This window comes from Hetaerina americana, unplaced genomic scaffold, assembly GCF_022747635.1.
Source record: "Hetaerina americana unplaced genomic scaffold, ioHetAmer1.1.p SCAF_6, whole genome shotgun sequence".
Classification (NCBI taxonomy): Eukaryota; Metazoa; Arthropoda; class Insecta; order Odonata; family Calopterygidae; genus Hetaerina; species Hetaerina americana.
Window position 1 is genome coordinate 16991155 of NW_027287205.1, and position 21023 is coordinate 17012177.

General features: G+C 39.7%; 1 protein-coding gene across 1 annotated transcript in view; it reads left to right on the top strand.

Moving 5' to 3' along the window:
* The first annotated feature begins 908 nt into the window (after positions 1-908).
* The window catches only part of su(sable) (suppressor of sable), a 34318-nt gene continuing 14203 nt past the window's right edge, over positions 909-21023 (top strand). The window contains exons 1-7 of the mRNA XM_071593958.1: positions 909-1276; positions 3689-4049; positions 10961-11411; positions 13605-13945; positions 16284-16505; positions 17347-17506; positions 17624-18115. Of these exons, the coding sequence (XP_071450059.1) occupies positions 1236-1276; positions 3689-4049; positions 10961-11411; positions 13605-13945; positions 16284-16505; positions 17347-17506; positions 17624-18115 (2068 nt within the window). The 5' untranslated portion in view covers positions 909-1235. The remainder of the gene's footprint in view (positions 1277-3688; positions 4050-10960; positions 11412-13604; positions 13946-16283; positions 16506-17346; positions 17507-17623; positions 18116-21023) is intronic.

The following is a 21023-nucleotide window of genomic DNA, read 5'->3' on the forward strand; positions in this document are numbered from 1 at the left end:
CTGTTTTCATTCTAAGTAGCTTAGTACAATTATGTTGTCATAATCTCATTTGCCCTTATTTTCCCTAAGCGCTCCTTTCTCAGGCATAGAGAAGTATTTCTCACTTTGGTACCATAGTCATGTAGTTGTAGTGGTCATGATTACATTTTTGAATTATTTTATAATTATACATTGTAACTAAAAATTAAAAAAAAAATCACTTAATTTTTTGATGTTAATGCCTGGTGCGTAATCACTCCTTGCCCCAGACCCTAATGATGGATACCATGTAGACAATTAGAAAATTTGAACCAATCGCATCTGTTGATGGCTAACCTTCCACTGTCACACGCGCTCGTGGTGGATTGCAGGATATGATATGGTATGAAAAACGTGTCTTAAAGAAATATTCATGCATCTATATTTGTTTTAAAACTGTAACTGTTCAAGCAAAAGGATATTTTCGCATCAGCGCGCTCGCATAGCATTCCACATATCTTTGTGTCAGATTACGATTTTTTTGCGCGATGCTCCTCAATCGATTTTCTTGGAGGCTATCTATCAATTCAAGAGCTAGAATATCGTAATAGCAGTGTCACAATCTCGGCCCATGCATTTAAAGATTTTCATACATTGCACGATCAATTGCATCGACAATTATTTTGCCCAAGAGAGTTAAATTATTAAAAAAATAAATGAAAAAAATGAAATATGCAACGAACCAGTTTCCAGTGTGAGACATGTAAAACCTGGCAGATATGTGCGAAAGAAAAAAGTATCACGCGACCGCCAAACGGGGGCGCTGTCTGCGCAACCGAAATCAAGAGGCGTTTTCGTTCTACGTGATTCTCGTATTCCACCTTTTCTCATAGGTATGCATGACGTCACACAAAGCGCGGATTGATATCTGCAAGCTCTCAAAGCGAGAATACGCCTAACAGAAGCATTACAGTTCGAGTCGTGGTAGTAAACGCACCCGAAGAAGGGTACTTTATAAGGAGAAATTGAAGCTGCCGAGCATCAAAACATCAAACCCACTCACTTGCGGCATTACTATCATCCAGTGAAATGATTAACTTCCGTCATTTTCCTTCCTCTGCCATCGCCTTCACTTTTACTCCGTCATGCTCTGCCATTCCCTTCGGCTGATATTGACGGAGAAAGAAAAGGGGGAGAGGTTAAAGGGGAGGAAAAGAGAGACTTAAGACAAATTTGTGACTGCAAAACAAGTGGTACAGCTGCTAAAGTGTGCTAAAATGGCCCTCGAAAGTGTCAGTCTGAAAGGAGATGATGAAAGGTTGAGTACTTCTTTTCACCAGCTTCCGTCAGGGAATATCAAAAAATTCAATATAAGTTTATAGCCAGTTCAAATGTTTAATATTAAACCGCACGATTATTATGTTTATTATGATACTGAGAGAAATGTTATGCTCTATCGGTATAATGTGTGAAGATGACGAACTACTTCCTTATCGTGGTCAAAATGGCGGATCGTAGTGTTATATAAATACCAGTCGATAAATACAAATGGTGTCGAATAATGCATGTGGGTTTCGTCTGTTCAAAATACGCTCTTAAATTCATGAATTAATAGTCTGTGTAAATTTTATAAATTGAACCAATTTTATTTTGGATATTTTCCATAGGTACGGCGGGCGTACTATTTCTACGAGTATTTTTTCGGGAGAAAGTACCCGTTTGTCTTTGCGATTTGTATTTCGCTTTCTTCTTACTTCAGCGGATTTGCCCCACGGTCAATTTTACAAAGAATACGTGAAGGATGTTAATCAATGAATTATGTCGTAATCAAACAAAAACGTCAATGTTGTTGCTATAGTTACGTGGCTATATGACCTCCGTGCCTTTTCTTTATCGGAAGCCAATGTCTGAGCACCAGAAAGTAGGACCTTTGACCCATTTTTGCTCGTAAAGACCCAATTGAAATGTATTACAATGTAGGGAAACATACTTTTCATAATCGTTGCGTCATGCTTTTACCGACAAGAAATACTATGACTACCGACCACCTTGTGAGTGGCCAAGGATGTTAGCGTAAATGATGATTCTTATGTTCTTTTGCAATGCAAATTCTCGACGAATTGTTGACTTGTGTGATTTCACAGTTCGTTCTGCTGACAGTGCGCAGGCGTTCGGTGGGTCGTAAGGGGGAAATATCAGACCTGATATGCGAGAGCCGTGAATGTGCGAATGGTGATAGAGGAGGGGCTGAAGGAGGAGAGGTGGGGTAGATGTTGCGTCACGTGGCCACCGGGCGAAGACGTAACCGTTGTAAAGCGTGCGAAACTGAACCGACTTCAATTATTGAATATTGTTTGATTCTCTACGTTCACTTCGGTATGCGACGGCCGTAGTGACCCTGAGTTGACATTTCACTCCACTAAAGAAAGAAGCGCGTCCAAAAAACAAGTTACTCGTTGCGATGACGAAAATAACCAAGGTTTTTGAAGAAAGGGGAAATCAGTATTTCCAGCTGTCGCCGCGTTGTTGACCCATAAGCGCAGTTGTTCGGGACATTTGCTTGGGAATTCTGTTATCCCCTTCAAAGGCCATTATCGTTATTTTGTCGCGTTCGGGAAATTACGCAACAAGGTTAACGGAATTAGAGGTCCAATAAAGCGAAGTTTACATGAGAATAAGTTCGTTAAAAATGTAGTTGAGGTGGGACCGTGTATTTCATAGTGATGACGTTGAAATTCAATGAAATACTTATGATGTTATGGTATAATTTTTAAATGGGATTTTAAAGGTTTTGTGGCCTCAATTACGCACCTTTACCACTATTTACGCCACATGCGCTTTGATAAAACTTGCTGGCATTGCTATGGTAACCAGGCCGTTTATTTTTTAAAGGGTTTCATACGAAACTCTGTGATTTATTATTTGGCCTAGAACGTTATAAAAATCATTTTACCGCAGATTGGAAATTATAATTACAAGTTATTTATAATGCCTTGGTCACCAATTAAATGGATGGGTTCCCATCAATAGCTAAAGTAATCGATTACCTTCAGTACATCTTTAATGTTATAAATATTTAGTAAAGTAAATATTTAATGTTGTCTGAGAATGGTCGGAACACTTAGGTGAACTGATGATGCTAGGTAAATGGCCGTAACTGATTTCCGAAATACGTCGGCTTGATCCCGATAGTAAACAACTTTCTCGCACATCTCGTTTGTAGGGCGTGACTCCGTCTGAGGAAATTGAAAATACTGAAAAGAAAAACGCTGTCGAGAAGAGGAAGTTAACCAATCTGCATTTACCTCGTCATAATTTTGTACCCTCCATTCGCCGGCGTAGTTGCCTTTTTTGATACATATTTTTCCTCGACTTTTTAACCTGCTTTCGCTCCACATTTATTGTAGCTAGTTGACATGATTTCATCCCATTTGAGTATCACATGTGAACAGGCCGAAGCATTTCCCGATGAGATGAAATAAAGTTACCTTTGTAAAGAGAGTGAGAGCGAACATTTATTCATGGATGTAAAAATAAATAATTAGCGTTTAAATTCATGACAAAAAATTACTGACAGTTTAGAATGGCACATTACATTTAAAAAATAAAAGTGAAAATGTTCGGCTGAAAGGTTTTCTGTAGATTTAAAGATGTTCATGCTCTGTAAAATAGGGTGAGAGGAACAGTTGGGCTAGAAAATGTATGTTAAAACCGGTTATTTCTTTCACAGCTTCATGGCTGATGATTTGGAGGATGGAGAGATTCTAGATGAGGATGATGAGGCAGTAGGGAACGTAAGCTCTTCTGGTGTTCCCACTGGAGTGGACACCAAGGCTGATGAGTCGGGTGGTGGGGTGGTTGGCATGGGACCCTCTGTATTTCAATTGGTAACACCTGGAGAGAAGTTGCAAAATGATGAGGACACAGTCCCACCTGATACCGGGAATGTTGACAAGGGGATGAGGAGGGAGTCCCGTGATGGGGTTGACAATCATATGCTCTCTGACGATGATGCTCACAGAAAGAGGAAAAAGAGAAAGAAAAGGCATAGAGAAAGTGATGATGAAGAGAGGCCCCCTAAGGAATCAAAGGTAAGGGTCTAAAATCAATCTGAGGAAATCCCCCAAGGGGATTGCACTTATTGGAGGTATTCTCTACCTAAAGAAAAAAATGACAGCTTCTACCTCTGAATCACTTGTTTCAGAAATTGTTGGTAGGTTTGGTTACATTTGGGGAGTCTCATCATTGCTGAAAAATAAATCAACCTAGTTAATAATCCACTTCTAATGCTGATAAACCTCAAATGGTTTCAGAATTTTGAAAACAATTATTATGTGTGTAAATGAAGGTATAAAATTCTAGATTATTAATATATTGGCTTTACTTCTAGGGAAATTCATGATCCAAAAATGTGAATTTATTTCAATGATTCCAAAATCATGAAAGTGAATTCAGTTTTGCTTGATGACCTACATTCCTTTGAATTTATTTTTGACAATGTTGGTAAAAGTTTTCAAGTGGTCATGCTCCTGTGTCTTAATTTATAAACCCCCACGCCCAACATTATATTTCAATTGGACATCAAATAGCCTTCCTCACCTTGTGATAATGGCATTAAAACATCAAAACCACACGGGAGTGGGGAGTATTTGGACCGAAAGCGCGAAGTGCTTCATTTTACAATTACCTCTGGTAAAGATATTTTAAATGAGGAACCATGCATTATCTGTTGAATTCTAAGGATGAAAATTATGTTGCATTGAAATTTCTTAAACTCAGTTGGATAGATGTTCCATCATGACCTGATGCATCCAAGATCATTCATCATTGAGTCATTTTGGTTGGAATGTTGAACATGTTTGAATTTCCTCATGTTGGTTGAAAAACCACTTAATTTTTCACACTTATTTATTGTTATACCTTACTGGTTTAGTCATTTTCACATCATTATCAAAAGCAAAATATTTGGGCCGTTGAAAATAATGTAAAAACATTAAAAGCGGTAAAGTATGATGATAAATAAGTGCAGAAAAATACCAGTGTTTTTCAATCAACCTTTCAGTCTATCGTACTTGTGAATTACACAATTCAATGAAACATTACATGCTACTCTGTTAAGGGATAAATACATACCCTTATTCTTGCCTGTCCTGTCCATTAATCCATGATTTCCAAATATTTTCACTTCTTTAATGATAATATCCTTAAGGAAATACTAGGTATGGTGGAGGAGGAGAGGATCGCTGGGAGAAATGAAAACGAGACGGGAGAGATGCAGGATGCAAGGAATTTTGAATGGGATGTTGAAGAGTGTGATAGAGGGGAGGATTTTAGGCAAGCAGGGAAGGGGCAGGAATAGGGTAGGCATGTTGGACAGAATGAAGGGAGAATAGAAGTTTGCGGAGTTGAGGAAGGGCCTAAGGTTGGATGTCGGGGTGTGTTTTGCTAAGAGAGACAAAGGGAATTTTTGCTCTACTGAGTGGTAGTGTGTCTATCAAGAATCTATCTTAACTGGTAGATTACTGATAATAATGATAATGTAGTAAACCTTGATTTAGTTTTCTGGTCTCCGATGGATTTTCTCATCTACATTTTTTGAGAGGTACTCCACCTGTGTTGTATAGCAGTACTGTTGATTTTATCTTTTTCACAACAATAGTTATTTCAAGCTCCTGTGTGTTCTCTCTGCAACAAATATAATCGGACTAACGAACAATACCACCATGAGAAGCTTTCAAATGCTTATCTTTTGATTCATCATATTATATATTAATTCAAATCTTTTTTAGCCCTGAGATTAAAGCAGAAGTAGGGAAAGGAGGGGAGAGAAGAAATGAATGATCAAACAATAGCTGGAAACTGAAGACACACTCAAACTATCCTGCTGGGCTACATCCATTCCTCACATTGGTGAAGTTCTCATCCTAATGTTAGGAACTCCCAATGCTCAGTTCCCTATTTTTTATACCCAGAAGAGGCCAAACAATGTTATCTCATGTTGGTCACATCAGGTTACTTTCCTAATTCCGGGACCTGTGAACTTAACCAGCCATCTATTTTTAGACATTTCAGGGACCGAGTCTCTCCATACCAAAATGGGATAACTGCCTCTGGATCACAAGCCTTATTGATTATAACTTCCCCACAATTGTGGTTATTGCAAGCTCTTATATATTTTTGTCCAGAAAAAACAAAAGACAAGGCAAGCAACACCATTATGGGATGGATTGAAAGGTGAATATTGAGGCGATCATATGGTCATTGGCAGTCACTCCATGAATGTGGTGGTGTGTATGTGTTTTCACGGTGGTAGGTGGGTGAAGAATCAGAGTGGATTAGAGGAAGAGATGCAGTATTACATCACATTGTCTTAGTTGGCACAAGTCATCAATGAGCACCTTATCAGGCGAACTTGGTTGTTTGGGAAAAGGGTATAATGACTTAAGAAAATGAGGAACTGGATGAAACGTAACTCGTTTTTGAGCCAATTCTTACATTGCACATGGATTATATCACAAAATCACAGTTATTGAGGTTCGTTTGGAATTATAGTTTCTGGGTAGGAGGCCGACAAGACTACAGGAATTACAGGACTATGGAGAGGGGGTGAAGATTTTCAGGTTCTCTCAAGTTAATACATTGTAAATGTACGAAACATGCTCTTCCCTCCTGGGTGAAGGAAATCAAGAAAAGTGTGATTTGAGATAAACTTGGGAAAAAACTCTTTTGCTAATTCCTTCCACCCTACCCTCTGCTCCAGCTTACTACTTATTTCACACATTTGCCCATAATTACTTGGTCTGCCTATTCCTCTCTCATTATTTGAGACCTCGATCATCGAGGTGCTTAGTTGGTGCCTAAACTCAAATCCATTCTCTGTCTTTCTCAGCATTGTCCACTCATTACTCCTCCTCACCCTCCCCTTTTCCCATCACTCTCGCACTCTGCCCAAGTACTCTACACCCACCACTTTCAATCCCAACAATTATGCCTGTCCTGGCACGCAAAGTTTTTTTCCATGCACTCATGTGGAGGGAGAATTAGTCAGATTTTATAGATCCCTCCACTTATGTCTACTTGCGGAAAACATTCATTTGGTGATATACTCCACGTTAATTTTATTGATTCAAATTTTGCACATAAGCTTTGATTGTATATTTAATCTTATTCCTCACTTCAGAATTCCTGGGTTATTTTTGGACTGACATATTCTCTATTTCATGGTATTCTCTTTGTTCAACCAATAAGTCATGATACCTCTTGGGGCCTAAGTTTTTTATGTGGGGAAATGTCACAATGGAAGGACCCAATATTGTCATGAATTTAAAGAATTTAAAACAAATTATTATTATATTTTGAATTCTTATTCTGAGGTAAATTTCAGTGGTACATTTTCTTGATTATTTGTTGCTATGGCTGCTCTTGTGCCCTGGCTTTTGAGAAGCAAAGGAGGTTGTCCTATGAAGGCAACTGCTGGTAAACATAAGGGCCAAGCCAAGAAGGTGCTAAATTGAAGAGCAGATATCTCAGGGAATATGTTAATTATCATTGTAGGAGGAAGGAATAATCTATCTAGCATCTCCCTGCATTTATTATGGTATTTGAGCCTAGTTTTAGATGTTAATAAACCTACTATATTGCTTTCTAATGTGGTTACAGTTCCTTACCTCACTTCCTTTTCTCCCTTCATTTACCATTGACATTCAAATTCTTCATCATCCTCGACTGTTTGCTTCAAGTTGTCATTTATTTTTCTGCATGATGTTCTAGCTGATACATTAGGTACCTACTCATTCATCCCCACCTCTCCTTGCCATCATTAAACCCCTGGTGCAGCAAAAGTTTTATTAATTTGCTGTCAACCAATCTTCAGATCAAAATACTGATCATGAGTCAGTGATAATGTGGTACTACCTCTATAATATGTTAACCAATTCAGTTTTTCTACTCTTTTTTTGTCCATGGAAAGGTGGTAGAGCATTGGTAACTGTGGGATCACCGTGGAAGATCACCTTTTTTAGCCAGGTATCGGTGATGTCCTCAAGGTGGTGGGGAGTGTGTGGGAGAGGCTGGTGCTGGGTATACCCTTAAATGATGAACCATAGAAACACTGTATTCTTACATGACCATTGGGGAGCCAACGAGACCATTCAATTAACATTATGGAGCCAGCCCAGACATGATGCTATTCCTCGTTCACCATTTGCCTTTGACCTAACACTAAAAACACATGAAGCATATAAATATAGTGCTGTATGACCGGGGACCCTTGTAATAAAATGTAATGGAAGAAATAATGTAGACACATTCGGAAATGGAAACAAATAGTAAAATATACATGTAGGAATTTATCTGCGAAGAGGTCTTAATGTGTGACATCCAAGATATGAAGCCATTAATGTGAGCTATTGCTCAAATTTTTAAGGAGAAAAATCATAAACCGCTATATTTAGATTGAAGAAAACTATTATTGAGCTTATTGTGTGTCAGGAGAAATTTTAAGGCAACTCTTTATAAATTTCTGCATTTGACATGTAAGGGGGGCTTAAGGTGAGCTGAATGCATGTATTAGCCTAGAAGTACTCATTGCAATTTGAATAGAAATTCAGGGTTATTATTAAAATTAAGTCAAAGTGTGTGATCTGGGTTGGCTTTATTTGATTTAATAGAATCAACAATGGTCTTGGATGAGTTCATTACGGCAAGCCCTTGCATTTTTTCAGAAATAGGAGCCAATTCATGAAGTATCTTCTTTGTTTAAATAATTTTAAACATGCCTTCAACAGAGACATGCCATAATGTTGCAGCATCATTTATACATTATTAATGAAATTGTCATTGGGGTTCATGCATGAAAAAAAGGATTCAAAGGGGCATATGTCGGGAGAAGAATTTCAAGGCGAGCCACATTGGGTAGGCAGTGGTCCTTTGCTCTATCCCTGGATCTAGTGGATGGATGGTGGCAATCATCCTCATCTCTCTTTCAATAGGTTTTTATCGAGACCCTCATTAAAGATTGTTCCCTCCTGAGTGATATTGAAAATCCTGGGATGGGAGCCAGGGAAAGCATAAATGCTACAGACATACATTAACCTATTGAAATTAAATCAAATTATGCGGGAGCTTGCTGACATAGCATATGAATCTCAGCACTCAACTTTTACACTATTAAATTAGAGGAAGAATACTACAACAAGAAGTTAGGGAATGGGTCTATAGCTAGATCATGCTTAATACAGAATACTTTTTATCCACTATACAACTTTTTTTGGAACTGCAGGAAACAGTACTTGCAGGTTTAAATGCTTGAAAGCCCATGTTGCCTAATCCTCCTATATGATAAAATCATCACTTATGCAAGTATATTGACCTATTGCCTCTTCCCTCATGTATTTCCTACTTTGCATGAGTCATGCACTATTTTGAAGGATTTCTTTCATTCTCTTTGCAATAATTTTAAGCGATCAATTACTGTTCTTGCATTTTCAATAGCATCTATACAATAGCTCATCCATGTACCCATTCTAATGACCAAAAACCTCATGCCCTACCACTAGCATTGCCACTTTATTTTTATTCAGTGTGGATCTTGTTTTTGGCTGCTACTCAGGGGCTCTAGTTTTCTGATAGGCTATTGTTTTTCCATCTAAATATGTTCTTTTGTTTCCTTTACTCATACTTTTCTTCTCTTCATTTATCTGTTACCTTATTTTTTACTTTCCTCTATTCTGCCATACCTTCCTTTGCTCTCAGCTTATTCCTCTTCTCAATTAGTGTTAGGTTATGCATTAAAAGTGCATCAATTTAAATTTTTCTCAACTGGAATTGGTGTTTATAACCAGTTTTCTGACTGTGCCATCAGGGTTGTGTTTCATTGTGTTACTTATGGATTGGCTGAAATTTCTGCAAACTTATGAATTGGCCCCAGGTCCACTTATAGCAATGCCTTCTCCACTCTTTGGGTATTCCTACTCCATGGACTCAATATAGTTGGAGCTGACCAACTTGTGAGATTTGTGAACAAAGATCACAAATGATACCAACAAAAATGGCTATGTCTTAAATGCAGCAACCCCCTTCACCTTGCGCCTCTGAACCTAATTATGGCTGACTGGGATTTGAATGAACTAGGCTGTAATTGAAATATGTGAAAGTAAAGAAATGCCTCCAAATTGCACCATTAATGAGTGAGTCCCAAGTTATATGGCAGCTTATGATATCCACCACATCACCCACCACCGCATGATACACCACAGGAAGCACAATATATCATCAATCCTATGTGCTGAGTGAACAGAGGAGACAGCTTGATTTTTTATTGTGGGTGGCCAACTCTGGAAGTTATGCAACCCTCAGTAGACCCTGTAATCAATGATTTCATTTCCCCTTCTAATGAACCAAAAATTCCCCTCCTTCTCAAACATGCACACTGTGTGACCTGAACCACAGCCTTTGTCTTGATGTTCCATTTTTCCTGGGATGTATCAAGAGATTAAGTATTTATGTTGACTGGAGATTGTGGTAATTTGAAGTTTGTGAGCATGATTGGATTCTACATGGCTATTTGATGGTTTTGCAAATTTGTTCTATATTCCTGAAGTTTGTTTGCTCTAACATCTTCAGCATGCATTGTTCAATGAAGCATTTTCAGTATTCAGCTACTTATTTGAACTTGGTCAGTTCAAGGAGGGCATTTTCTGAAAGCTTAGAAAAGAAAAATTTCTGGCTCTATTTTCACTTTCCCATTCACATCCACCTTTTCAGGAATGATCATTGTGTGCGTTATGAGGCAGTCTGTGCAGTGACTATCAATCTTCTTAATGGATTTTGACATTTTGATGGTGTATTTGTTTTCAGTTTACGCCTGGATCTTGTTAATAATCTGAAAGCATTCTCCTGTAGTAGTGAAGTGACATGTTTACCCATAGTAAAGTTTTGATTTATCCTCTGGTATGCCCTTTTGATTGAGTATGCTATTTCATTGAAACATATTGTAATGCAGCGCCAAAAAAGGAGCCACCACCGCAGTAGTAGCAGCAGCAAGAGGGTGGTTGGAGAGGAGGAAGGTGGCAAGAGAGGCCGAGGCCTGGCGGCACCAGAGGATGATGATGATGATGAGATGATGATGTTTGTGAGGGGGGCATCACCCACCACGGCAGGGCATCACCACCACCAGGGGATGGCATCCAGCCCTCACCAGCATCACCATGGCAACCCTGGGGGCCGTGTGTCCCTGGCCGGTAGGCGCGAAAGGAAAGTACGTTCCACCCGGAGGTCATCACCACTGTTGCAAACGCCTCCTGAATATGTGGCTGCATTTGGTGACCCCGCTTCCACCACTTCTTCCCCCGTCTCCTCCCGTCCTGTGCACCATTCGACGGCCAGTACGCGCCGCAACAGCCGATCGCCTCACAACCGATCCTTCCGGCGGTCACCCACAACTGGACATGATGGTAAGCACATAAATTGTAGTGAACATAGCCTGCGATTGATGCTTCCACATGTATCGAAGGACTTCTGATGAGAATAGTAATTACTGTTGGAATTTACTTCTACTACTAATATATGTTGGAATTCTTGAGAGGCTTGAGGGTAAACTCAATTTAAAACACAGGCCATATTTTGTTATATATGGTCAAAAGACCTTGGATAAGTTACTATTTTGTATTGGAAATTGAAAGAGACAAAACTCAACCTCCAATATTAAACACACAGGATTTTTAATATGCAGAGCAAGAAGTTCATTGTCGCAGAACAACAATTCTCACCAGTGAATAAATTTAGAGATCATATTATTTTTTCCTCTCCCAAAACGAAAAATAATTCTACAGATCAATTTGGTGCAGGCATAATTGGGCATATCCTCCAGCAAATATGCTAATCAGAATTTTAACTTTTGGAACACAAATAATATTTTGTCTTATAAATGATGTATAATGGATGAATGGAAGTCATTTTTATTTACCCATTAAAATGTGTATTACTTTAGCAGCAAGTATAAGTTTTGGCTGAAAATTCAAATCATACGTTGAACTTTCTAAATTCTTAAGCCTTTATTGAATCTCATGCGAATTCTGGAAAATATTTCATTCTAATGTGAATTAGTGACAATTTTCTTTCACTTTCTCGATGTTGGTCTCTATGGATATTGATTGATTTTCAAGGTGGATCAACTTGAATTGAAATTAGAGTGATCTTTTGTAGGTATAATTTATCATTGCAGTGAATTTTTAAGACTCCGCAAAATTTTTGATCAATTTCTCTGGACAAATATTTTTGTGAATAGGTAAAATTGATAGGGATATTTTTATGTTTTATTACTGGTGATGTAACGTATTTCAACCTTCCTTAACTTATCCTTTCCTTTTACATGTGTAAAGAAAAACGTTGTACTTTTTACCTGAATAGAGGGCTATAAAACCTTGATTTGGTATAGGATTGGAATGCTGCCAGGTTTGAAGGAAAAAGTGAGAGTGTGAGTGAGGTAGAGGAATATGTGTGTGAACATTTTTCAGATGCAATTCATAATCTTAATTTTGTTCTAAGAGACCATAAGACAGGGGCCCAACTTCTGTTGTTGCAAGGATCCTAGCTACAAATATTGACTGATATTCTTCAGGTTTTACAGGCATTACAGTGAACACAGTTACTTTTGGAGTATGGGTGTTGGTGAATTTGAGGAAATAATTTTTTCCACTTTGTTTAAAATATTTTTCAAAACATATTGTGGTATTGGAAATAGGGCCTTCTCAAGAACTCATAAATGCTATATGATTTCTAAATAAATTAAGAATATATTGCTGCAACCATTTGGTATTGAGAAATTATTGGTAAAAATTGAATTAAATATTGAGGCTGAACTTGGTGGTGTCTACCGGCCATCAGCAAAACTGTCCAGCATCGCCACTCCCCCTGGCAGGGTGGATGAATCATCCCTCTGCAACGGTTTGGTCGCCACCGTGGGAAGAGGCCATGGCTTCCCTCCTCTTACCTCATCCTCTTTTGAACACCCCATCTTTTCTCTCCTTAGTATGTGGTGTTGTCTTGTAAGATTTTCAAGTACTGTCAAGCCTCGGGGTGAATTTCTATGGACATGAATATTGCAGTGAGCACATGCAATGATCGGTCATTGCCAAGTTAATCGAATGTTGCTCATAATTCAATATGTAATATTATATAATACACTGAAGGGCTTGGTAGTCCAGTGGGTAGAGTACAGGACTGATAACTGAAGGGCCCCTGGTTTGATTCATGGATACTCCTCTGGGCACCCTCAGCTTTACCCAATCTGTTATGATTTTTGGGTCCCAAAATTTCCTGGGAAACCACAGGCAGCACAGAAGTAACTGGCCCTCCTTATTATCCTACTTATGTATGAATTTCACAACTCGTTGGACCTAGAACCAGGTGAGCTCTACCTTCACCTATCAAACCGACATTCAGTTGATAAATCATGCAGTTTCAGGCATAATGTGGTAGCATTCAAACGTAGAAATGAACAAATAGCCTGTTAACCTATTTGAGAGAAATAGAAGCCTTGCATTGAAATAGGCCAGTCGTTGCAGCCTTTTAATTCTAAACATGTAACTTTGATAGCCTTTGGTAACTTCTCAAAAAAATATTTTTATTCTATTGTAAATTGCCAGGAGGAGGGGGGCAGTACGACGAGCACTACGAGTCATACGAGAGTGACTATGAGCGTGAGGGAGGCGGTGGCCACTACAGGCGTGGTATGGGCCGTGCCGAGGAGGGCGGGACCACAAGGAGGGGCCTGGAGGAGAGAGGGCTGCGTAAGAGGAGAGGTGGTGGGGTGAGGGGGGGCAGGGGGTCATCATCTGTTGCAGGTGGACCTCTTGGCAAGCGGCTGGGGCGAAAAGAGAAGAGGGGGGGTAGGGGAGGGGGTGCCGGGGAAGGAGGTCCCAAGGGGAGGCAAGCTGAACGCTCAGGATCCATCTGCATGTTCTACATGCAGGGCAAGTGCCAAAAGGTGAGTGGATGGGAGCGGGCAGAGGGAGTCCCAAAGGACCTCAGCATGTCTATTGTCACGTTTTCTACAATGTCATGATTTGGTCTTCGAGAGATGGAAGGAGGCACTGCACCACTGATTATTACCGTATTTTCCCATCGATAATGCACGTTATCTATACAAAAATGTTCAGTTGATCGAAAAAATTGCGTTGATGCGCGTTATGTAATGAAAATTGAAAAAATCCCGACATAGATGTATTTTTATGCACACATCCAATATAGACGTATTTTTACATGCACTATATAATTTTTACATGCATATGTATACATATGTACATACAGATGCGCGAAATCTTTACACGTTCAAGATAACTATGAAGCCCTGGGTGCACGGTATCTATACAAATTCATGATAAGTACAAAGTTCTGGGTGCACATTTACGATGGGAAAATACGGTGAAAAGAAAGCCAGGGATTTTTTTTGCACCTGTATTTGTTGAGCATTCACTCTGGCAGTGGTGATTTTCTATAACCCTTACCTCTCCCTCTAATGCTTTTTATGATTACAAGAATTATCCATGTTTATAGTGATAGATAAGGCATGAAATGGCCTGGAGAAAACGTTGTCACCTTTTAGCATATTAGGTCACCCTAGGAATCATACAAACCATGTGAACAGTTACTTGGTTTTCTTTTAATGAATTGATTGAGTGCTTCTCATGAAGTAATGTGATGAAATGTGACGAAAAAGTGAAGGAACGATTTTTTCTTGCCCTTGTCAGGCCCCACCTAGAGTATGCTGCCAGTATATGGGATCCTCAAGAGATAAATTTAATTTTAGAATTGGAACGAGTTCAGCGGAGGGGGTCTAGATTTGTCAAAAATTGTTATGACCAACACAGTAGTAGTGTAACTACTTTGCTAGAAAATTTAGGCTGGGATTCCCTTACACCGCGGCGTTTACAATATAGATTAAACTTATTAAAAACATTTAAAGATGGGTCCTTTTCCGATGACATCAAGAACATAATACGAACCCCAACGTATTACGGGCGGAGGGATCACGAATATAAGATTAGAGAGATTGACTGCAGGACAGACAGATTTAAATGGTCATTTTTTCCAAGAACAATAAGAGACCAGAATGCTTGTAATCTATCGAAATCGCCGGCTCGACATAATAAGTATTTGCCTACAAGGTAGCGACTGCGTATGGTTTTACGATTATATTTACATATTTTTTTTGCAGGTTCCCATTACCTTTCCCCATCAATTTGAAAAACCCTAACCCCCTCATCCCTTACCCTTTCCTCCTGGTGCTGCACCCCCTGCCACACACCTTTTTGGTGTCTTGCAGGGTATTGGTGTAGATGTAGAAGTATTGAATTAAAGTCGTTTTGGAAATAAAATTTGCAACAGAGTTTGTTGGCAGTGTTTCACTACTCTTTTGGTTCAAACCAGTAACACCTTGAATCCAAAGTTGAAGGTTTTCTCTGAACCTCTTTCTGCGACAGTTTTGCTATTAATAGATGAAGGATTGTTAACTGGAAAATATTATTCAATTCTTTAATTATTCATTGATGCAGGGCTATTTAATATTGTTCTCATTTCACCATGCAGTACCCAAATGGTGACATACAAAGGGTACTCTAAACAAGATGTCCTCCGACATGGTGAAGTCAAGGAATTTAGTGGGTGCTCTGGAAAAATTATTTGGCATATTTTGATCAGGAAAACTTTTCCACCTCTAATTTTGAGATGTGTTAGAGAGTTACTACTAATCCATAACTATATGTCTCTGTTCAACTTTGTGGTCCTTGTCCAATATGACCCTTAATTGGGAAACACTGAATTGAGATTGAACTAATGGAGACCAGTTTATGCTTAACTTGAAAATAAAGACCCTAATATTTTGTCCTCAAATATTTTTATTTTAGCTGATAAGGCCGATTTTGCGATCATGCTTAACATATCATGCATGAAAGATAGCTCCATGAACTATTTTGGCAGTCCTAGAAAAAGCAGTGCAACTGCATTTTATGTCACTTCAAATTGGCACTTCAAATGAGTTACCCAATAAGTTAATGACATGGATTGAAGAGAACTTTCACTCACAAGAGGAATTCCAATAGTTACGATGAAATGACACTGTTGGATAAGAATGTCATTGTGGAGTATTCCAGGTCTCAGAGCCTTAGAAAATGTCACCATAGTTACAATAGTAAAGTGATTTGTTATGATCAATTATAAGGCAGTATTTAATGGCATATGTGTTTGGATGTTTTGTATCTTAAAGAAATCTTTGCCAGTTACAATGCCTGATTGTTCTCATTATTTGTATTTGTGGAAAATTTCAGGGTGAGCACTGTCCATATTCACATGATGCTGTCCCTCCAAGGAAGTTGGAGCTATGTAAGTTCTACTTGATGGACTGCTGTGCAAAGAAAGATAAGTGTTTATACATGCACAAGGACTTCCCTTGCAAGTACTTCCACACAGGAATGAAGTGTTTCTCTGGTGACAAGTGCAAGTTTTCCCATGGTCCACTCAACGACACCCTCAGGGCCATCCTTCTCAAGGTGTGTATTAATATTAAAATGATCAAATGACATAGGGAAGATATCCGTTAGCAAGCTGCAGAAAATGCAGCTGAAGTTCTGAATATTCAGTAAAATGTTAGCACTGCAATACAGTAATTGCCCTTATAATAACTTGTTGAAAGAATAAGTTTCATTTGCCTATATAAAAAATATTGTTCTAGAATTTATTCCGTTCATATTAGATGAAATCTATGACTTTTCCCTATTTGCTACTTCAACAAATTGCTTTTTACTTTTGCTAGCCTTTCCCCATCATAGATGGCATCTTTCTAAAGAAATTTTTCATAGAGATATTTTTTAAGAAAAATGTGGTTTTCATTAGAGGAAATCCAGACTGACATAAAATGAGATGCGTGCATCCTCATAGCAGATCTGAATGACTTAACCAATTAAAATCCCCACATTCATTCTCAGCCTATCCCCCTACCTTTCCAACACGTTAACATTTCATCTGGTTATGATTCAATCAGCACTCTAGATAGGGAAGTAATTCACAGCCCCAATTTCAGTCACCAATATGCATTATTTTGTTTTCAGAGTATATGAAGTGTGATTTTTTGGTGAAATGGAATTGACACGGGAGAAAGTAATTTTGGAGGGCTGGCTGGAATGGGCATAATGAAACCAAGGTGTATGGCATACTGGGGATATGGGAGAAGGGGTGGAAACGATTCTGACGGGTGATGGCACTTAGGCACCCCGCAGTGGATTTGCTCAGGGAGGGGATGGATTATGGTGCTGGTATATATGGGGAGGGGGGGACAGAGGGTGGTGAAGGTTGCCAGTTGAGCTATCATACTGACTACTCTCTTCCTTCCAGCACTTGGAGACAGCACCCAAGGAGATCCTGGGAGACTTCCCAAGGTTGACAAGGGAGGGTGCAGCTGCAATGGTGTTGCAGCAGAGTGCCAACAGCGGTGGTAATGCAAGGAACAAGGGGAGTGAGGGGGGCGAAAGGAGGACTGGGGAGGGTGTGGGGAGTGAGGAAGGGGAGGGAAGGAGGGGGGAGGAGAAAAACAGAGGGGGGGAGGGTGGCTCAGAAGGGTGCGAGGGCGACAATGGGTACAACAGTAAGATACCATCGCTGTTTGAGATAGACATCCCGATGCCAGATGATGTCAGGGAGGGTGGCTCGGAGGGTGAGGGTAAGGCTGAGGGGGGCAAGGAACAAGACAGTGGTGCAGTAGCACCTGCGGTGGTGCCCCGAGAGAAGAAGCGGCGCCATCACCATCACCACCACCATCATCACCACCACCACCACCGTGGTTCAGATGGTTCGGAGGATGTAATGGAGCATGAGAGGAGGGGGAAGAGGGGCAGAGGAGGGGGTGGGGAGGAGGCTGTAGCTGAGGGTGTGGTGGCGGAGGAGGGGGGGCAGGGTGCGGGAGGTGGCTGGAGGAATGTGAGCAGAGTGGGTGGAGAGGAGGAGGAAGAGGAGGAGGGTGGGGGTGACCTGTCGATCGTGTGCGAGGAGGAGGGAGAAGAGGAGGGTGGTGGCAGAGTGGCAGGAGGGAGCGGGGAGAGTGGAGGTGGAGAAATGGATGACAACTCACACATGGATGATGAGCACAAGATGAGAGACACGCAAGGTAATGCAAAAAAGAGTGTGTGCTTGCCAACACATTAGAGTGGAGATATAAATTGCCAGCCATGTGGGTGATGCACTCCTTGTGCACTAACCCAAAGGCCATGGGCTTGAGTTCCACCCCCTGGGGGGCATGAGTGATGTGTCCACTTTGGTGTTTTGGCCCTTAGGACACCCCTGATGTGGGATCAGGATGTTGCAGTAGCTAATGTACGGGCTACTCACCCTGAGGGCCCGGGTTTGAATCCCAGCAGTGGCTAGATTTTTCATTGTTTCCCTGGTTCTTAATTGGAGTGCTATGTTGAGAGCATTATACATGAGCGTGCCATCCTTCAGCTGGGATTTGAAACTGTGTTAAAAGAATTGCCTTAGGCAAAGAAACTTTCATGAAGAAGGGGGAATTGATGATTGACAATGATAAGGATGTTAAGAAACAGCTTGGCAAAACTTTGAAATCGAGCATCTTTTTGTAGGGCATGGAAACGTGATCATTACAGCAAGATAAAATGTGTATATTAGTGGCTTTTGAAATGAGGGCACGGGGAAGGATGGAAAAGATGAATTGAGCAGAAAGGAAAACAAACAAGGAGGTGGTGGGGAAGGAGAGAGGATTGTTAAGAGAACTCCAGAGGAGGCAGGAAAGATGGATGTGCGGAGCATATTGATTGTCAATGGGATGTTGAAGACTGTGATAAAGTGGAGGACATAAGGAAAACATGGAAGGATCAGGAATGAGATAGGAATGTTGGATGGAATGACGGGAGGAAGGAAGGATACAGAGATGAAGAGGGGCTAATTGTAGAATAAAATTTTGGGTTGTGTTTTTCAGGAGAGGCAAGGAAATTGCCTGTGTACATTTGGTATCTTGGTAGTTAGCTTCCAAAATCTACCTTAACCAGTAAATTACTGATTGTGATATTAATCACATTATGTTGCTGTAAATTGTTCTTAAATTTTAAATGGCAATTTCATTTACCTTTGCAATAATCATCAAATTTCTATGAAATTTGCATGATAAGGAAGCTTTTGCTAATGGACATTGACATAATTGTTTGAAATGGCTTAAGAATTTTTGCAGTCTCTCAGCAAAGTAGTATTGCTCTGACAACAGAAACGCAGAGAATCTTTGGCACATTTGACACCCCCATCTTGGGAGATAGAAAATTATTATAGATATGATAATAAGTATGGATCTTGTATCATCTTCCAATGAGCCAGTCTTTCCCATCAGGGGGCATTGTGTACCACCAAAATTCAAAGTGCTGCCTATTAGGTCCTTTGTTGTGATGATGGAACCATGGGGTCCTTGAAACATTTGACCCTTTCGTATGGAGAGAGATGAGCTCCTGACATTTTCTGAAAATGAGTCTGATGTTCTGATTCAGGGGGGCATTGTTTACTGCGGATGTGCTGAATGCTGCCTGGGCTCACAGGGTATCTCCCCTTGGGGGCTGTAAACACTACAAGAGTTCTTCTCTCTCTCTGCTTCAGAGCAGTATATTGATGATACTGTAATATTTGTTGTTTCATTGCTTACAAAAGGATAGTTTGTTTATAAAAATAGTAAAAATTTTTGCAAATTATTGTGGGTATTAATGTTTTTACAGATATTTTTCATAAATTCTGCAATTCTCATTGAAATAGCCTGGTAATTTTTGCACATTATTAAGCAGTTATGTGGGGCACTCAAAAGGAATAAGCTAACGTATGATGGACTAAACCTGTTTTGGCTTATAAAGTATATATATTTTAATGCCATATTAATGCTTATTCCCTCTGAACATATTGTCAATCAATTAGGTAGTCCGCCCCCGAGTAGCATGGATTCATCAATACACAGTCACCTTTCTTGGGAGACAACTTTCCTTATCACCATGTGGAAGCAGTCAAAAATAGGTCGATTTTTAGTGAAGTACAACACTGGAAGAATTCCGAGAAAATTATCTCTCACCACTCAGTTATGAAATATTCACAGATAGAAAATTTTGATGCTTTCCAATGATTTGATATTTGGATGGTTCTGATTATCCCCATGGGGAACAACATTGCCCATCACTCATTATCATTGGTTATTTTCAACGTGCATGCTGGGAAAATAAATGTTAGTAGTGGAGTGGAAAGGAGTTCAGCTGGGAATAGAAGTGAAAAAGTACAAAATTAACGGGATACTCAAGAAAGCTAAGTTGAATATTGAAATAGGATGGAATAAACTAGAGCATGTGTATCAGTTCTTGTATTTGGTCAGTAATTTAGAGGAAAAGGGGTATCGTAGCGGTACTTTAATTAATATGGAGAGTAATGCTTATTGGTGTGATATGTGGTCTTTGAGTTGAAAGGATGAGTGTTGATTGGAGGCTTTTTGGGATGTGGTTCCGGTGGAGAATGTGAGTAGGACAGGGAGGAGGACAAGTGCTGTGGTTTTTGTTCATGGTGGGCGAAGAGAGGAAACAGCTGAGGAAAATCAGAAAAAGGTAGAGAAAGTGGATGGAGGGAATTTTGAAAGGTGGCATAGGACTTAATGGAGACTTATAAGCTGTGAACCAATTTTGTTATTCTGCTTGACTCCAAAGTATCCTTTAGCTAAATCATTTCCAAAGAATTTCAAATGGGAATAACCATGATGCCACATGGAATATGTGGTTGGCTTACCCTAAATACTGTAACATAACTGACAGCAATCACCCCTATGCCTCTTTCACTCTTGATTCATATTCCCATGGCTCTCTAGACAGTTCTTACCACGTTCCCTTTTTTAGATTATGGGATATTTTTGTTGGATGTATTGATGAAATACTTTGGGCTGCCAAGAACCTAAATTTTCCCAGTCTCTTGTCATTACCAATCGTACTACTGAGTTACTTTCTTTTATCACTTAAGATAACTCAATTCAAACATTTATTCTCAATTGTCTA